Raw genomic sequence first — 17932 nt, 5'->3', positions numbered from 1 at the left:
GCTCACTGCAACCTCCGCCTACCGGGTTCAAGCAATTCTCCTGCCTCAGCCTCCAAAGTAGCTCCTTGTCCATCTTGTGGTGGACAAATATTCCAAAGTGAAACATTTACTTTGACCAAAGTCTGAAAAATAGCAGGGAGCTTACAAAATGATGCAATTTGGACTAACAGCTATTACCAAAACAACAAAAGGTATCAAGTGATAGTGTGACTATGGAGAAATAGAACCCTTATATACTGTTGGTGTGACTGTGAATTAATACAACCATTATGGAAAACAGTATAGAGGATTTTTAAAAAATTAGCATAGAACTACCATATGATTCAACAATTCCAGTACTGGATATATGTCCAAAGAAAATAAAGCTAGCATGCTTAAGACATATTTGCACTCTCATGTTCACTTCAAAATTATTCACAATAGCTAAGATATGGAATCCACCTAATTGTTCATCCACTAATAAATCAGTAAACAAAATGTATATACACACAATGGAATACTATTTGGCCATTAACAAAATCCTTTACGACAATATGAGTGAATCAAGGGTACCTTATATTTAGAGAAATAAACAAAGCACCAAAAGCAAATGCATGGTTTCACTTTTACATAAGATCTAAAACAGTTGAACCCGTAGAATACAATAGTGATTTTCAGGGGCTGGGGTGGTTATGAGGATGGAGAGATGTTGGCTAAATGATGCAAGATTTCAGTTATGTAGGAGAAATAAATTCAAGGTATCTATGGTATAACATGGTGATCATAGTCAATAACTAAGTATTGTATGCTTGGAAATCACTAAAAACATAGACTTTGTGTTCTCACCACAACAATAAGTATGTGAAGTAATGCATGTGTTCATTAGCTCAATTTATTCATCTCACAAATGCAAACAGACTTCAAAACATCATGTTGTATACAATACATACATACAATTTCATTTGTCAATAAAAAGACGGAATTCTCGTCATTTGCAACAACATGAATGTACCTGGAGGACATTACATTCAGTGAAAGTAGCCCAGCACAGAAAGACAAATGCCACATGATCTCACTTAGATTTGAAATCTAAAAAAGTTGAAGTCATGGAAGTAGAGAGTAAAATGGTGGTTACCAGAGGCTGGGTGTGGTTACAACTGGGAAAATATTTGTCAAAGGGCACAAAATTTCAGTGGGGCAGGATGAACAAATTCAAGTGATCTATTGTGCATCATGATGACTGTGGTTAATAACAATTATTGCACATATGAAAATTGCTAAGAGTAGATTTTATTTGTTCTCACCATTAAAAATAACTACGTGAAGGAATGCATGTTATTTAGCTTTTCCACAATGTACACATTTATCACAACATCATGCTATAATCACAAATATATACAATTTTATTTGGCAATTTAAAAAATTTCACCCACAAAAAAATAATACCGGGGCTTAATCACTCTCACTTCAGCGTGCTCAACAAAAATGGTCTATTCTGGAGTTCGAGATCAGCCTGGCCAACATGGTGAAACCCTGTCTCTACTAAAAATACAAAAATTAGCCAGGCATGGTGGCATGTGCCTGTAGTCTCAGCTACTTGGGAGGCTGAGGCAGGAGGATCGCTAGAACCTGGGAGGTGGAGGTTGCAGTGAGCCGAGATTATGCCACTGCACTCCAGCCTGGGCAACAGAGTGAGACTCCATCTCAAAAAAAAAAAAAAAAAAAAAAGGGCAAAGGACATAAACAGACACTTCTTGAAGACATACGTGTGATTAACAAGCATATGAAAAAATGCTCAACATCACTAATTGTTAGAGAAATGCAAATCAAAACCACAGTGAGATACCAGTCAGAATGACTTTTGTTAACAAGTAAAAAATAGCATGTTGGTGAGGTTGTAGAGAAAAGGAAACACTTATATACTGCTGGTGGGAATGTACTTTAGTTCAGCCACTTTGAAAAGCAGTTTGGAGATTTCTCAAAGAACTTACAACAGAATTACCATTTGTCCCAGCAATCTCATTACTGGGTATGTACCCACAGAAATATAAATTGTTCTACCAAAAAGACAAATGCACTAGTATGTTCATCATAGCACTATTCACAATAGCAAAGACATGGAATCAACCTAGATGCCTTTTTGAAGTGGACTGGATAAAGGAAGTTTGGTACACGTACACACATGCACACACACACACATACACACACATATAAATAGTGGAATACTATGCGCACACACACACACACACACACACACACACACAGTGGAATATTATGCAGTCACAAAAAATGAAGCCATGCCTTTTGCAGCAATATGGATACACGTAGAGGTCATTATCTTTAGTGAATTAATGCAGTAACAGAAAACCAAGTACTGCATGTTCTCACTTATAAGTGGGAGGTAAACACTGAATACACATGGACATCAAGAAGGGAACAATAGATATTGGGCCTTACTTGAGGATGAAGGTTAAAAATCTACCCATCAGGTACTATGCTCACTACCTGGGTGACAAAATCATTTTTATACCATATCCAGCGACAAGCAATTTATGTAACAAACCTGCATGTCTATCCCCTGAACCTAAAATAAAAGTTGAAAAAAAAAAAAAAAAGAACTTTTATCAACATTTCTTGCAGTGAACACATGTTAGTGATGAACATTCTCTGCTTTTCTTTGCCTGAAAATTTCTTTATTTTTGTATTCATATTTGAAATATATTTTCGTTGGGTATAAAAATTCTAAATTACAAGTGTTTCCTCTTTTTTATATTAAAAATTTCATTCCAATATCTTCCATATTGCCTTATTTGTGCTGATGCCTTTTGTTTTTCTTATCTTTGTTCCATTTATAAGAAGTGTCCCCCAATCGTAGACTGATTGAAAACATTTTTTAAATTAAAAAAGCGAAAGAAAGAAACATTTTTTATCTGAGGCTGTCTCAGATTCAGAGACCACCCAATCTTCAGATTTCAAATAACTTATACCCAAACATTTGGTAATATCAGCTACTTGATCTTCCTGGAGGGCAGATGCATTCTAGAGATGAGAACACATCATGATTACGAATGCTACCACCACTAGGGCATGCACAGAAGTCACTGGTGTGATCCTTTCTCAGAACATTGTGGTAACTTCTGGACATTCTCTGCTGTTAGCATTGCTTCTTCTGTTTTCTCCCCCCTTATCTGGGCAGATAATTTACTCCATTGGAATGAGAAAGTCTTGCTTCATGCTCTTTAACTGTGTGACCTTGGGCATATTACTTTACTTTGGGGCAAACAATTTTCCTTCTTGAGGACTGAATGTGCTCTTTTATAAATGAGCAGTTAGGATTAGATTGTCTCTCTAGACATGGCTTATGTAGACAACCTGGATCACACTAGAGGATCACATTGAGATTTTTATGTCAGCCTCAATTTCTCCATCTGTAAAGTAGTGGTTGGGCTTAGATTACGGATGATAAGGACACCAACTTTCCTGGAAAGGATTCTGAACTTAGGCTCAGCCTCAGTGAGAACGAGTTCTGTAGTTAAACAGAGATGCCTACCTCAGCAACAGAAATGGGCAGGTCAATCATGTATGCTGTGCCTTGGCAAATATTTTATGCTATGCTGTGCATTTGATATTCATTCTCTATATTTAATATCTACTCTAAGATTATCTAGAGGGTCCTTTCTAAGACACTGATAAGATATACCTATATACATATATAAGTCAGTATAAAAGCAACTTTTAACATTTGGTGTGTGCCTCTGATCTGATTACATCCCACAGAGAAATAGAGACAATACAGGTTAATGAAGAAGGATGATAAGATTTTTTTTGGTGGCAGTGGGAGGACGGAGTTTTGCTCTTGTTACTCAGGTTGGAGTGCAATGGTGCGATCTGGGCTGACTGCAACCTTTGCCTCCTAGGTTCAAGCGATTCTCCTGCCTCAGCCTCCCAGGTAGCTGGGATTACAGACGCCTGTCACCATGCCCGGCTAATTTTTGTATTTTTTAGTAGAGACGGGGTTTCACCATATTGGCCAGGCTGATCTCGAACTCCTGACCTCAGGTGATCCTCCTGCCTCAGGCTCCCAAAGTGCTAGGATTACAGGTGTGAGTCACTGGCCAAGTGTGATAAGATTTGAAAAATTCAATTAAAATACAGAAATTTCAAAAAGGAAGTGCAGTGATAGCAAAATAGATGCAAACTGTGCAAGTATGAAATCTATTTCATAGTTGAGTCTAATTTTCTTGGTCCTGAGATTCTATTTCCATTGGTTTTCAAATAATTAATTACATTGATTTTTCAGGGAGATTACTAGAATCACTAATAATTATTTTCTTAGTGACACAAAATCTAAAAAACACCATATCAACCTTCTCTATCTCCCCTTATCCTTATGTCACCTTACCCTACCCCAAATACTCCAACTGGGTAGCTCCAATGGCAGAGTAGAGAATATGTGTACTAACAAAACCATATGCACAGAGGTGGGGTATCCATCACTGACTTGGCTGAACTAGTTTAAGGAAGGAAGGCTCTGTGGCTATTGTCCCTGGAAGTCATTCTCACAGATTGGTATCTTCAAGTAGGTGGTGCTTGAGTGGTCCAAGAGCACCCACATGCTGCTATGCATTTTTCTGACAAGCTCTTTATGATCTCTGAATTTGGCAGATCATATTGCATCTCTCAATTGGAAAGTCACTTTTCTCATCTCCATGGAAACTTCTTAATCAAGCTCCTGGTTTTCCGCTATAGCTTCCACTTTTTAAACTCAATTCTCCAATTTCACCACTACATCTCTGACAGATGAGAACATTAGAGATTTCTTGTTTTTCAAAAACAAAACAAAATTCATCAAAACTGTAAATATACTAAGGGGAAGTCTGTATTATCTTCTGCCAAAATATACTACTCATTATTTTCCTAAATGTTTAACTTCTGTAGGTACATAGTAGGTGTATATAGTTGTGGGGTACATGAGATGTTTTGATACAAGCATGCAATGCATAATACCCACATCATGGAAAGTGGGGTATCCATCCCCTCAAGCATTTATGCTTTGTGTTACAAATAATCTAATTATACATTTTCACTATTTTTAAATGTACAATTAAGTTATTTTTTAGTGTAGTCACCTTGTTATGCTATTAAACACCAGGTCTTATTTCTTTTTTTCTAACTATTTTTTGTACCCGTTAACCATCCCCACCTCCCCATGCACACCCACGACTCTTCCCAGCCTCTGATAACTATCCTTCTACTCTATCTCCTATGAGTTCAATAGTTTTGATTTTTAGATTTCACAAATAAGTGAGAACATACAATGTTTGTCTGTGTCTGGCTTATTTCACTTAGCATAATGACCTCCATTTCCAACCGTGTTATTGCAAATGACAGCATCTCATTCTTTTTTATGGCTAAATAGTACTCCATGGTGTAGACATACCACATTTTCTTTATCCACTCATCTGTTGATGGACACTTAGGTGGCTTCTAAATCTTGGCTATTGTGAATAGTGCTGCAACAAGCACAGGTGTGCAGATATCTATTTAATATACTTACTTCCTTTTGCAGGGGGGAGGGTATATACCCAGCAGTGAGATTGCTGGATTGATTGGACTGCCACAAGTGATGTCTTTACACACCATTCTGCTGTCACTGGGTATGTACAAAAGGTTGCATACAGGCAGAGGAGAAAGGCAATTGACCTCAAGGCAATTGACCCAAGTTAACAAAAATTTCTTGGGGCTGTTGCTTTCCATCAGACCTTACAGTTCTACAGGATAATAGCTTATCTCATAAGGCCTCAGTTTTCTTTAATAATTTCTAGAAGCAGACATTACTGTGTCATGCACACTCAGTGTTGCAAATTAATGGTCTGGTGACTTGGGTGGCATGGCATTTCCCCCTTCTCTGGTTCATCACCCATGATAGACTAGTGAAGGTGACCACTTAAATTCCTTGCTGTGCAGTGTTCTGTATTCCTCAGGACACAGAGCTTCCTCTCTCCCAGGAGCCATGAATCTCCTGATGCTGACCTTTGTTATCTGTGCATTGCTAACTCAGGTGACCAAAGGTAATGGAACCTTATAAGGCAGAGCTGATGGAACTGGGATGAATTATTGCTTTTGGGCTCCCCTGGTATCATGATGGGGAAGAGGGAATCTACAGGAAAATCCTGGACCAATAAAGAGCAGCAGAAATGCTCTTGTTTTGGCAGCTCCATGTCCCCAGTCTCTGAGAATCTTTCTGTTAGGGCATCTAGCAAGCTGGGATGTTCTCTGGGACATTTATCCAAAGACAAGAATTTCCTTAGTACTCTGAGCCACCCTATCTGTCTCTCTATATAACTATCCAATGTTAGCTTAGCCTCACTTCACTTCTATTTTGATTATTATGTTGTTGTACCCGTTTCATTGCTGTGTCCTATTAGTTCTTCTACCATCTTAAATTCTTCTTTGCCCTGAGAGTAACTTCAGTGGAGAGGCCCTCATTTTCATGTTCTTAGGTAGGGTGAACAAGTCCATTGACAGTCTGTAGATTCTGTAGCACTATCATACGGAAGAGACAACATATATATTTGGGGTAGAAGTGGAAATAAGTGGCATGAAGACAAGATAGAAAGACTAGTGACCAATGGGGAGCTTCTAATTTTAGATGAATAGGAACAGCCTGTTTCCACTATTTAATAAAGCTACTTTTGAAAATGGTTAACATTTTATTTAAAAATAATACTTGCAATTGACTTATGTATCAAGCAATTGAGAGATTTATAGGGTTTAGGGAAAAGAAAAGTATTTGCCTGTCCAAGAATACCAGTTCTTCAGTCTTACCCTTCAGAATCAATCAATGTTACCAATTTCTTATATAGTCTAGCAAATACAAATATATTTATTTACATGTATATACCTTTTAGATGTTTAAAAATGCAATTGCAAATGAATCATGTGGATTGTTCTGCAATGTACTAGCAATATATTAGAGACATCTTATCTATACATAAACCTAGTTCATTATTTTTAATCAGTAAGTAAAACTTTGAGGAGGAAGAGATGAATCTCCTCACATTAGTTACTCTACTACTGATGAAAAACAGGTCTTTAATTATTACAAACAATTCAGCAAGAAAAATTTGTAAACAAATGTATATCTTTCCATTTATGACTGGACACACACACACACACACACACACACACACACACAGTCAAACCACCTACCAGAAAAGTTGAACTACTCTCCTATCACCAGTTGCAAGAGTAACAGCTTCCATACCCTCATCAGTCCTTTTTTTCTTCTACTACATCTTCCAGGTTTTACAGTACAATATGTAAAAATTATGTCCTGTTGTTTGAATTCATGATACTTTAATTATAAATGAGTTTGAACATTTAGTCCATTAGATTTCTAAACTTTCTTATTTATCTTTATATACTAAGAAATTTGACTTTTGTTAAATTCAGAGGTGTTATATTTTGCCTAGAAAGATGCTATTCCTGACTATGAAATGGATATAACTATGCCTTTGATCTGTTATATCTTGATTCATATGTTGATGTAACATGAGTTATAGAATTATTAATATCTGCATTCATTTCTGATTATGAACTATTGTGTTTGTTGAAATTTTTGAACTCTTGAAATTGTAGTAAAAAAATTGTAAAGAAGTTAAAAAAGACATAAAAATTTTTGATCTATTGTTCTTCCTCAGTTTTATTTGAATAAAAATGTGTATCCTACTTATAAATTTTCTATTATACTATTAGTATTTTCCCATCTACTATTTTTCAAAAACTGTTTTCCAATGACTGTATAAAATTTTATTGCACAGATACTGTTCAAATTACTTAGCCAAACTGTTTTTGCATAAATAAGTGCATTTATGTTATATAGACAAAAATGGCTAGTATAACCTTTCTTATACATAAATCATTCAGCATAAAATTCTTGGAGATGTACTTTTTCTTGTCTGCTTTATGTATTATCAATATTTGAATACTTGCCAAGTCTTAAAAATGAAAGATGATATGTAAATAAATTATTTATGTCTATGAGTAATGGGGAAGTCAAACTTCAAATATGTTTATTATATATTTTACTTTTCTACAAATTGTCCATGCCTGCTTTTCCCTTTTATTTTGGAGGGTTAGTTTTCACTTCTGTTGATTTAGAGATTTTCATTTTTGTTACCTCTTATAGGTTTGTTTTGAAATTTAACTATTTAGTCTCTCTGGGCTTTATATTATGCATTTTCAAGTGAGATAGGACCTGATGGCTTGTGAAACAACTTTTTACAAAGCCAAGCTATCAGTAGACTGCTGTAAATAGATATATTTTAAGTTGATGCTAGCTGATTCTATATCTGGTATGTTTTAGAAACAATTCCACACATGGGATAATGTTTTGGCTAGATGGTTCTCCTACTTAGAAACATACAATTGCTAGTCATATTTCTAATTTCAGGATTTTGAGACACTGGTGATGAAGATCACATGTCCTAATAATATAATAGTTCTGGACTGAAACTCTTTGAAAAAAAAAAAGACTTTTGTCACTATAGAAAAAAAAACATTAAGTTACAAATTATTCCCAATGGCCATCATTCTACTGCTTAAACCAAATTATTGGACTTTTCTTTGGTATTTCTATATCTACAACACTCATATCTATCAGAAAGTCTATTACATCTGCCTGCAAATTATATCCAGAATGCAATTATTCTCGCCACCTCCGCTGCTACCATTCTGATTCTAGTCACTATCATCTCTCACCTGTGTTACTGTCATAGCTTCCTCATGATCTCTGTCCTTCTGCTGTTGCCTTCCACTATCTTGTCAAAACACATAGTGCGTGATCCACTTACACAGGAAGTTAGATCCTGTACTTTTGCTCAAAACTCTGTGATGGCCCTCTTTTCACTCAGAACACTAACCAGAGTTCATACAGTGGCTCACCTGGCCTTACAGGATCTGGCCTTTTTGACCTCTCTCTAGTACTATACTATCCTAGTAGATACTGGTATACTACCATAGTCTTTGTCCACTCCACTATAGTCACACTGTCCCAAGTGCTCTTCCCCAAACATGTCAGACTTACTCAACCCAGAGAGCTCTGTTTGTTCCCCCTGCTTAGACTGCCCTTACCTCGGACACTGGTGTGACTAATTCCTTTGCCTCCTTCAAGCTGTTCAACAATCACCTTGTTACACAGGACTGTGCAACTCCTGTTTATGAATCTTCTATTGCTCATAAATCTACTCTCTATTCTCTCTGCAAACCATTTATCACCTTTTTATCTACAAAATAGTGTACTTTGTTTTTTATTGAGGTAAAATATACGTATGTAAATTACCATCTTTACCATGTCTTTACCATATTTTCACGTATACATATTAGCCATTTGTATGTCTTCTGTTGAGAAATGTCTATTCAGATCTTTTGCCTGTTTTAAAATCGTATTATTTGTTTTTGTTTGCTATGGAGCTGTTTGGGCTCCTTATATTAATACATTTTTGGTTTTTAATTGCTTGTCAGATGAATAGTTTGCAAATATTTTCTCATTTTGTGGGTTATCGGTTCACTTTGTTGATTGTTTTCTTGGCTGTGCTCAAGCTTTTTAGTTTGACGTAATCCTAATTGTCTAATTTTGCTTGGGCCGTCTGTGCTTTTGAGGTCTTACCCAAGAAATCTTTGCCAAGACCCATGTCCTGAAGTGTTTCCCTAATGTTTTCTTCAGGTAGTTTTATAGTTTTAGGTCTTAGATTTAAATCTGTAAACCATACAGTCTAGCAGGGAGTGCACTTACTTTTTATTGTCTGTCTCCCTCTGCTAGAAAGTCAGCTCCATGTGATTTTTGTCTGTTTAGTCACGGATGTAACTCAAGGGCCCAGGATGGTGCCTGCACCATAGTAGGGGCCTGAAACTTTGATGACTGTGTGACGATAGCCTAATTTAAGTCTGGAGGGGATAATTTAAAACAGGCAAAAGGGAATGTAAGTGACAATTTTGAAGAATAAATGACAGAACAAGGTGATGCAAAGACAAAGAAGAAGAGAGCCAAGATGAGATATTTTAAGTATGGATAATGCTGGAGGAAAAAATTAAGACATAAGTCTTTGTAGATGTGAGAAATGAAGAAGCAAGGTTAGAGTTTGTCTTGCACGAAAGAAGTGGAAGGTCCAGACTTGAAATTTATAGAAAATTCCACGAAGTTCAAAGTAAAATGGAGCCAGTAAAATAACAAAGAATAAATAGCTATAGGAGAGGGAAGGTAGAATAAACAATTGGTGAAGTGGGACTAGAGTCAACATTTCCCAGAGGATAAAATATGAACCAAATTATTGTGAGCCTAATACCTACATACATCTATATATGCTTTATGCATGTTATCACATTAAGTTCAAGCAAGGTTGTTTAGAGAATTATTTGCTCTTCTGTATATATGTCAGGCTTCCTCCTCCATAGAACCTTATTTCTAGCTGCTTCCTCTCCCTGGAATACACTTATCTAGGTACTCCTTGGGCACATGTCTTGAGAAAGTTGATCATGCAGTTTAACGGTTGATAAATAAACATACAATGCAGCAAACTAGTTTCCCTTTAGAGTTATGTCCTCACCCCTCAAATGAGTAGCCACACTGCTTAGAAATCCTATGCACTTCTCTTACAAACGAAGCTTCTTTTTTTTTTTTTTTTTTTTTTGAGACATAGTCGTGCTCTGTTGCCGGGCTGGAGTGTAGTGGTGCGATCTCTGCTCACTGCAACCTCCAACTCCCGGTTTCAAGTGGTTCTCCTGCCTCAGCCTCCCAAGTAGCTGGGATTACAGGCATGTGCCACCACACCTAGCTAATTTTTGTATTTTTAGTAGAGACGTTGTTTCACCATGTTGGCCAGGATGGTCTCCATCTCCTGACCTCGTGATCCACCTGCCTCAACCTCCCAAAGTGCTGGGATTCCATGGCACTCGGTCACCTTCCCTCTTTTTTAGACAGGTATTTTGTCCTGATCTTTGTCTTTAATTTGCCTGCTCCTCTTCTCTACATGGCTCTCCCCCTCAGTTTATCCCATGCTCCATTTATTTAAACAATTCAAATAGGAACTTTTTACTCATTTCCTCTGTCTCCTTTGCTATAGAGAAATGTATCTTCTCCATCTAAAGATCAGTCTGCCCCGTGTGAATTTGTGACTATGCCCTTCTGTCATCTCATCACCCTATTCTATATTAATCTCTTCTTTTCTGCTTGTCTCTTTTTCTTTTCTTTTCTTTTCTTTTTTTTTTTTTTTTGAGATGGAGTCTTGCTCTTGTTGCCCAGGCTGGAGTGCAGTGGCACGATCTTGGTTCACTGCAACCTCTGCCCTCTGGGTTCAAGTGATTCTCCTGTTTCAGCCTCCCGAGTAGCTGGGGTTACAGGCACCCACCAACACACCTGGCTAAGTTTTTGTGTTTTTACTAGAGACAGGGTTTCACCATGGCCAGGCTGGTCTCAAACTCCTGACCTAGGCGATCTGCCCACCTCAGGCTCCCAAAGTGCTGGGATTACAGGCATGAGTCACTGTGCCCGGCCTGTTTGTTTCTTTTTTAATGGCTTGCAAACATGGTTTGGTATTTTTCATTCTTCAAAACAAATCTGAAAACCCTCCCTTAACCTTACATTGCCCTCTAACAAGTTATTTAATTTCTTGCTTTCCTTTGGAGCTAAACTTCTTAAGATTTTCATCTTACAGGTCCTACATTCACTTCTCTCTCATTCACATTTTGACCAACTTCAATTTAGTTTCTTTTCTCATACCACTCAGAAGCTGCTCTCTTCAGTATGAAGTGACCTTCATATTATTAAAAGCATGGACATTTTCCCGCCTTCATCTTTGTTGTTGTTGTTGTTGAGACAGGGTCTCACTCTGTAGCCAGGCTGGAGTGCAGTGGTGTGATCTCAGCTCACTGCAACATTTGCCTCCTGGGTTCAAGTAACTCTCCTGCCTCAGCCTCCTTAGTAGCTGGGATTACAGGCACCCACCACCACGCACAGCTAACTTTTGTATTTTTAGTAGAGACAAGGTTTCACTGTGTTGTTCAGGCTGGTCTCGAACTCCTGACCTTAGGTGACCCGCCCGCCCCGGCCTCTCAAAGTGCTGGGATTACAAATGTGAGCTACCATGCCCGGCCCCTGCCTTCATCTTTTTTAACCTCTCAGCAGTATTTGTCCACAAAATGATCACTCTGTTCTTTAAGAAACATTCTCCTCTTGTGTTTAATGTAGTTGTATCTGATAAAATTTTCCATATAACCTCTATGCAAGTGTTGTTTTTATGCTTATCAGCCAGATCTACAACTGTCAGTATCCCCAGTCTCTCACCATTTCACTGCTTGTGAAATATCCTTGTACAGGGCAATCCAGAAATGCCAGAAAATTATCAGCTGTCTCTGCGATCATCTAGCAACTATGGGCTAACAGGAAGCTGGATACATAGTCCAGGTCCTTTGAGCCTTGTGTAGAATAATTTCGGGGCTTGGTAATTTTTTTTCTTGTGGTAATTCCCTTTGCAGTTCAAGGATATTATGGGGAGAAAACATAAATGGATTTTAGTTCAAGTTTTTTACTATAACTGTGCACTCTTCTGTTCTTCAAGGTTTTTCTGTAACTTTGCACCCTTGGGGACTAACGCACAATTAAACTTTTTTTTTTTAAGGTTTTTGTTTGTTTGTAAAAACTAAATGCTATTTTTTCTTTTACTCTTAGTTGGCATATAATAATTGTTCATATTTAGAAGATGCAGAGTGACATTTTGATACATGTATACAATGTGTAATGATCAAATCAGGGTAATTAGCATATCCATCACCTCATATCACCTCAAACATTTGTCATTTTTTCATGTTGGGAACATTCAGAATCCTCTCTTCTACCTATCTGAAAATATACAATAAACAATTGTTAACTACCATCACCCTACAGTGCTATAGAATAGTGGACCCCAACCTTTTTGGCACCAGGGACCAGTTCCATGGAAGACCATTTTTCCAAGGGGGTGAAAGTGGTGGTGGGGATGGTTTAGGATGAAACTGTTCCACTTCAGGTCATCAAGCAGTAGCTAGAGTCTCACAAGGAACACACATCCTAGATCCCTCACATGCACAGTTTACAATAGGGTTCACGCTCTGAGAATCTAATGCCTCGGCTGATCTGACAAGAGGTGGAGCTCAGGCGGTGATTCTCGCACACCTGCCGTTCACCTCCTGCTGTGGTCTGGTTCCTAAGAGGCCATGGACCAGTACCCATTAGCCACCTGGGGGTGGGAGAACTCTGCTACAGAACACTGGAACTTTTTCCTCCTATCTAGTTGTAATTTTCTACCTGTTAACCAACATTTCCCTATCCCCCTTTCCCTTCCCAGCCTGCAGTAATCACTACTCTGCAGTCTACTTCAATGAACTCAACTTTTTAAGCACCTGCTTATGAATGAGAACATGTGGTGTTTATCTATCTGTGTCTATTTCACTTAACAGAATGTGAGATGTCCTCCAGGCTCAACCATGAGTCTGAGCTTGTTTGTAGCCTAGCTGCTGAGCTTCTCTGTGGAATTGTGCTCTGGGTAAACAGAACACAGCCACGCTGCTGGCTAGCAGTTGGTAGAGATGAGCTTATGAGAACAGGTTATAATTCACCTTTTCTTGGATTTCTTGCTTTCCTGATTTCTATATTTTTCCACTGACTTTTTTTGAGGGAGAAATTGCCTCTCAACTAAACTATTATACTCAAATCTGTGCTGGGGCTCTGCTTTGCTGGGGGTCCGCTTTAAGATTCTAGTGTCTTAGTCTCCTGTTTTGCTCTGACTTATCCTATTGGTCCTTTTAAGTCATTTCCTCTTATCTGATCTCTTAAAATTGAAACTCACTAGAATTCAATTCTGGTCCTCTTTTTTCTCACATTATTCGAACCCACCTTGGTTTATCAATTTCTGTGCTTTAAATGCTATCCACAAGCAATTACATTTGTTTATTTGCATATGTTGAAACCTTGCATCCTTGATATGCTGCTAAATTCAGTTTGCCAGTATTTTGTTCAGGATTTTTGCACTGACTTTCATCAAGGATATTGGCCTGGAATTTTTTTTTTCTTGTATCTCTGCTAGGTTTTGGTCTCAGGATGATGCTGGCCTCACAGAATAAATTAAAGTGGAGTTCTGCCTTCTCAATTTTGGGGGAATAGTTTCAGTAGGAAGGCTATCAGCTCTTCTTTGTATAGCTGGTAGAATTCAGCTGTGAATCCATCTTGTGCTGGGCTTTCCATTTTCATTCTTCTTATCCAGGCTTCATATCAGTTTAAGTTTGTGCTCTCTTTCTCTCTCTCTCTCTCTTTCGCTCTCTCTCTCGCTCTTTTTCTCTTCCTCCTTTCCTCCCTCTCTGCCCTTCTCTCTCTTTTTCTACCTTTCTCCTTTTCTCCACCCAACTTCTTTGATGGCACATAGCACAATTTGAATATATACCTTCTGTTCTCCTGTTTATCTCTTTCAATGGCATTTTGTATTTGACATCACATTAGTCTTGATGTCAGTGGTAGTACTTGTAAATTGTTGAATGAATGTAAAATTGTTATGTTGATGCTAGAGTTAAAAATTTGACCTATATTTTATTCTCTACAGGTAGCTTTGCAGCCCAAAAATGTTGGAAGAATAATATAGGATATTGCAGAAGACGATGTTTAGATACTGAAAGGTACATACTTCTTTGTGGGAACAAGCTATCCTGCTGCATTTCCATAATAATATCATATGAATACACTCAACGACCAGCATTTCCTGTGATTCACCTAGAGGATATAACATTTGATTATAGTTATATGGACTTTTTTACTGGTTCCCCAGTATCTAGGTTGAATGATCTGGTAACATTTGAAACAACTAGTTCTGGAGAAGCCATGACACTTGAGACCAATACTTTCGAGACTACTATGCCACCACCCAAGGCCACTACTTCCAAGACTACTGTGCCATCATCTCCTTAGACAGCTCTTACTAATAATTAATTAACATTTACTTCTAGTATGGAAAATTAGAAATGCTGCTGGAAATAATATCCAAAGAGTTTATTCTACCAATCCAATTTCACCAGGAAAATTCCATCAGGGATTGGATGACAATTAGGATGGACATGATTGCTACTACCAAAACAACAGCCAAGATAGTTGCCTTACAATTAGAAATGTGTAGACAGAAATGTATAGAAGATATAAGGATTCTCTTAATTGGACTTAAGTTCTTTGTCTGTCTTCCTCTGATGTACTAAAATATGTAAGCTAAATTTTATCTCAACTGAACATTTGTGTGTCTATGTGTTTTTCCATGCCAAAAAACAAAAACAAACACCACTGTTTGGAGCTGCCTATTATGAATAAGACAAGAATTTTTACTTTAACAGTGCCTGGTCCACTGCTATCATATCTAGGAGAACATAAAAAAGCATATAGAAAGTTCCAGACAAATGTTCCCTTCTCTACCCGCCACCTTTTGTTGCAAGTTCTGACCCTAAGTACTTTTCTATGTCATGACATCAAATTTTGTTTAAGGTTCTAGCTGGTAACTAAGAGTTAGAGTTAGAAGCTAATTCTTTCATTTAGCATGAACACTGATCTAACTGGATAGAGATAAAAGTGGGACTTGCCTTGAGAGTACATCATATTAAATGAAAAGCTGCATCTCAAATTCTATTTACTTTTCCAGTGTTCTTTCCACTTAGAAGTCCAACTTCCAACTATGACAGCCTCATAAAATGCCTCTTCAGGCCCCCGTTCTGTCCGTGAATGCTAATTGTGTGCAGTGTTTCTCAGCTTTGTATGGCTATAGGCATGTGAGTGCTTTTTGTATGGCAACAGATGGGTCAGTAAGTGTCTGCTATGATAGTACAGAGAAGCGGTTATTGACTAAAAAGTTGATTAGTTTTTTTTAAGTTCCAGGATACAAGTTCCAGCAGAACATGTAGGTTTGTTACATAGGTATACATGTGCCATGGTGGTTTACTGTACCTATCAACCCAAATAATCCAGGTTTTAAGTCCTATATGTATTAGCTATTTGTCTTAATGCTCTCCCTCCCCTTCCCACCACACCCTGACTGGCCCCAGTGTATGTTGTTCCCCTCCCTGTGTCCATGTGTTCTCATTGTTCAGCTCCCACTTATGAGTGGGAACACGTGGTGTTTAGTTTTCTGTTCCTATGTCAGTTTGCAAAAGATGATGGCTTCAACCTTCATCTATGTCCCTGCAAAGAACATGATCTCATTTTTCATGGCTGCATAGCATTCCATGGTTATATGTATCACATTTTCTTTAACCAGTCTATCATTGATGTGGATTTGGGTTGGTTCCATGTCTTTGCTATTGTAAATAGTGCTGCAGTAAACATACATGTGCATGTGTCTTTATAATAGAATGATTTATATTCCTTTGGGCATATACTCAGTAATGGGATTGCTAGGTCAAATGATATTTCTGGTTCTAGATCCTTGAGGAATCATCACACTGTCTTCCACAATGGTTGAACTAATTTACATTCCCATGAACAGTTTGAAAGCATTTCTATTTCTCCACAGCCTTGCCAGCATCTATTGTTTCTTGACTTTTTAATAATCACCATTCTGACTGGCATGAGATAGTGTCTCATTGTGGTTTCAATTTGCATTTCTCTAATCAGGGATGTTGAGCTTTTTTTCATATGTTTATTGACTGCATAGATGTCTTCTTTTGAGAAGGGTCTGTTCATATCCTTTGCCCACTTATTGAAGGAGGCGTTTTTTTGTTTTTTGTTTTTGTTTTTTTTTTTTTTTTTTTTTGTATATTTGTTTAAGTTCCTTATAGATTCTGGATATTAGATCTTTGTTAGCTGGGTAGATTGTAAAAATTTCCTCCCATTCTGTAGGTTGTGTGTTCACTCTGATGATAGTTTCTTTTGCTGTGTAGAAGCTTGTTTGTTTAATTAGATCCCATTTGACAATTTTGGCTTTTGTTGCAATTGCTTTTGGCATTTTCGTCATGAAGTCTTTGCCCATGCCTATGTCCTGAATGGTAGTGTCTAGGTTTTCTTCTAGGGTTTGTATGGTTTTGGGTTTTACATTTAAGTCTTTAATCTATCTTGAGTTAACTTTTGTATAAGGTATAAAGAAGGAGTCCAGTTTCAGTTTTCTACATATGGCTAGCCAGTTTTCTCAGCACAGTTTATTAAATATGGATTGAATTCACATATAACACTATTATCCTTAAACATAAATGGGCTAAATGCCCCCAGTTAAAAGACATAGATTGGCAAATTGGATAGAGTCAAGACCCATCGGTATGCTGTATTCAGGATACCCACTGCATGTTCAAAGACACACATAGGCTCAAAATTAAGGGATGGAGGAAAAGTTACCAAGCAGATAGAAAGCACAAAGGAGCAGGGCTTGCAGTCCCAGTCTCTGACAAAACAGACTTTAAACCAACAAACGTCAAAAAAGACAAAGAAGGGTATTACATAATGGTAAAGTGATCAACAAGAAGAGCTAACTATCCTAAATATATATGCACCCAATACAGGAGAACCCAGATTCATAAAACAAGTTCTTGGAGACCTACAAAGAGACTTAGATTCCCATAAAATAATAGTGGGAGACTTTAACACCCACTGTTAATATTAGACAGATCAACGGAATAGAAAATTAACAAGGATATTTAGGACTTGAACTCAGATCCAGACCAAGCAGATCTAATAGATACCTACAGAACTCTCCACCCCAAAATCCACAGAATATACATTCTTCTCAGCACCGCATCTTACTTATTCTAAAATTGACCACATAATTGGAAGTAAAGCACTCCTTAGCAAATGCAAAAGAACGGATATCCTAACGGTCTCTCAGACCGCAGTGCAATCAAATTAAAACTCAGGATTAAGAAAATCACTCAAAAGTGCACAACTACATGGAAACTGAACAAG

General features: G+C 37.6%; 1 protein-coding gene across 1 annotated transcript; it reads left to right on the top strand.

Annotated features, from left to right (window-relative positions):
• Positions 1 to 5992: 5992 nt before the first annotated feature.
• DEFB125 (defensin beta 125) lies at positions 5993 to 14971 on the top strand. Its single transcript, XM_003941098.2, has 2 exons — positions 5993 to 6050; positions 14610 to 14971. Exons 1-2 carry the CDS (start codon positions 5993 to 5995, stop codon positions 14969 to 14971), a joined length of 420 nt encoding a protein of 139 aa, XP_003941147.1.
• The last annotated feature ends 2961 nt before the right edge of the window (positions 14972 to 17932 follow it).

This window comes from Saimiri boliviensis, chromosome 9 (assembly GCF_048565385.1).
Source record: "Saimiri boliviensis isolate mSaiBol1 chromosome 9, mSaiBol1.pri, whole genome shotgun sequence".
Classification (NCBI taxonomy): domain Eukaryota; kingdom Metazoa; phylum Chordata; class Mammalia; order Primates; family Cebidae; genus Saimiri; species Saimiri boliviensis.
Note: the sequence above shows the minus strand (reverse complement) of the source record. Positions and strands in the feature narration are given on the sequence as shown.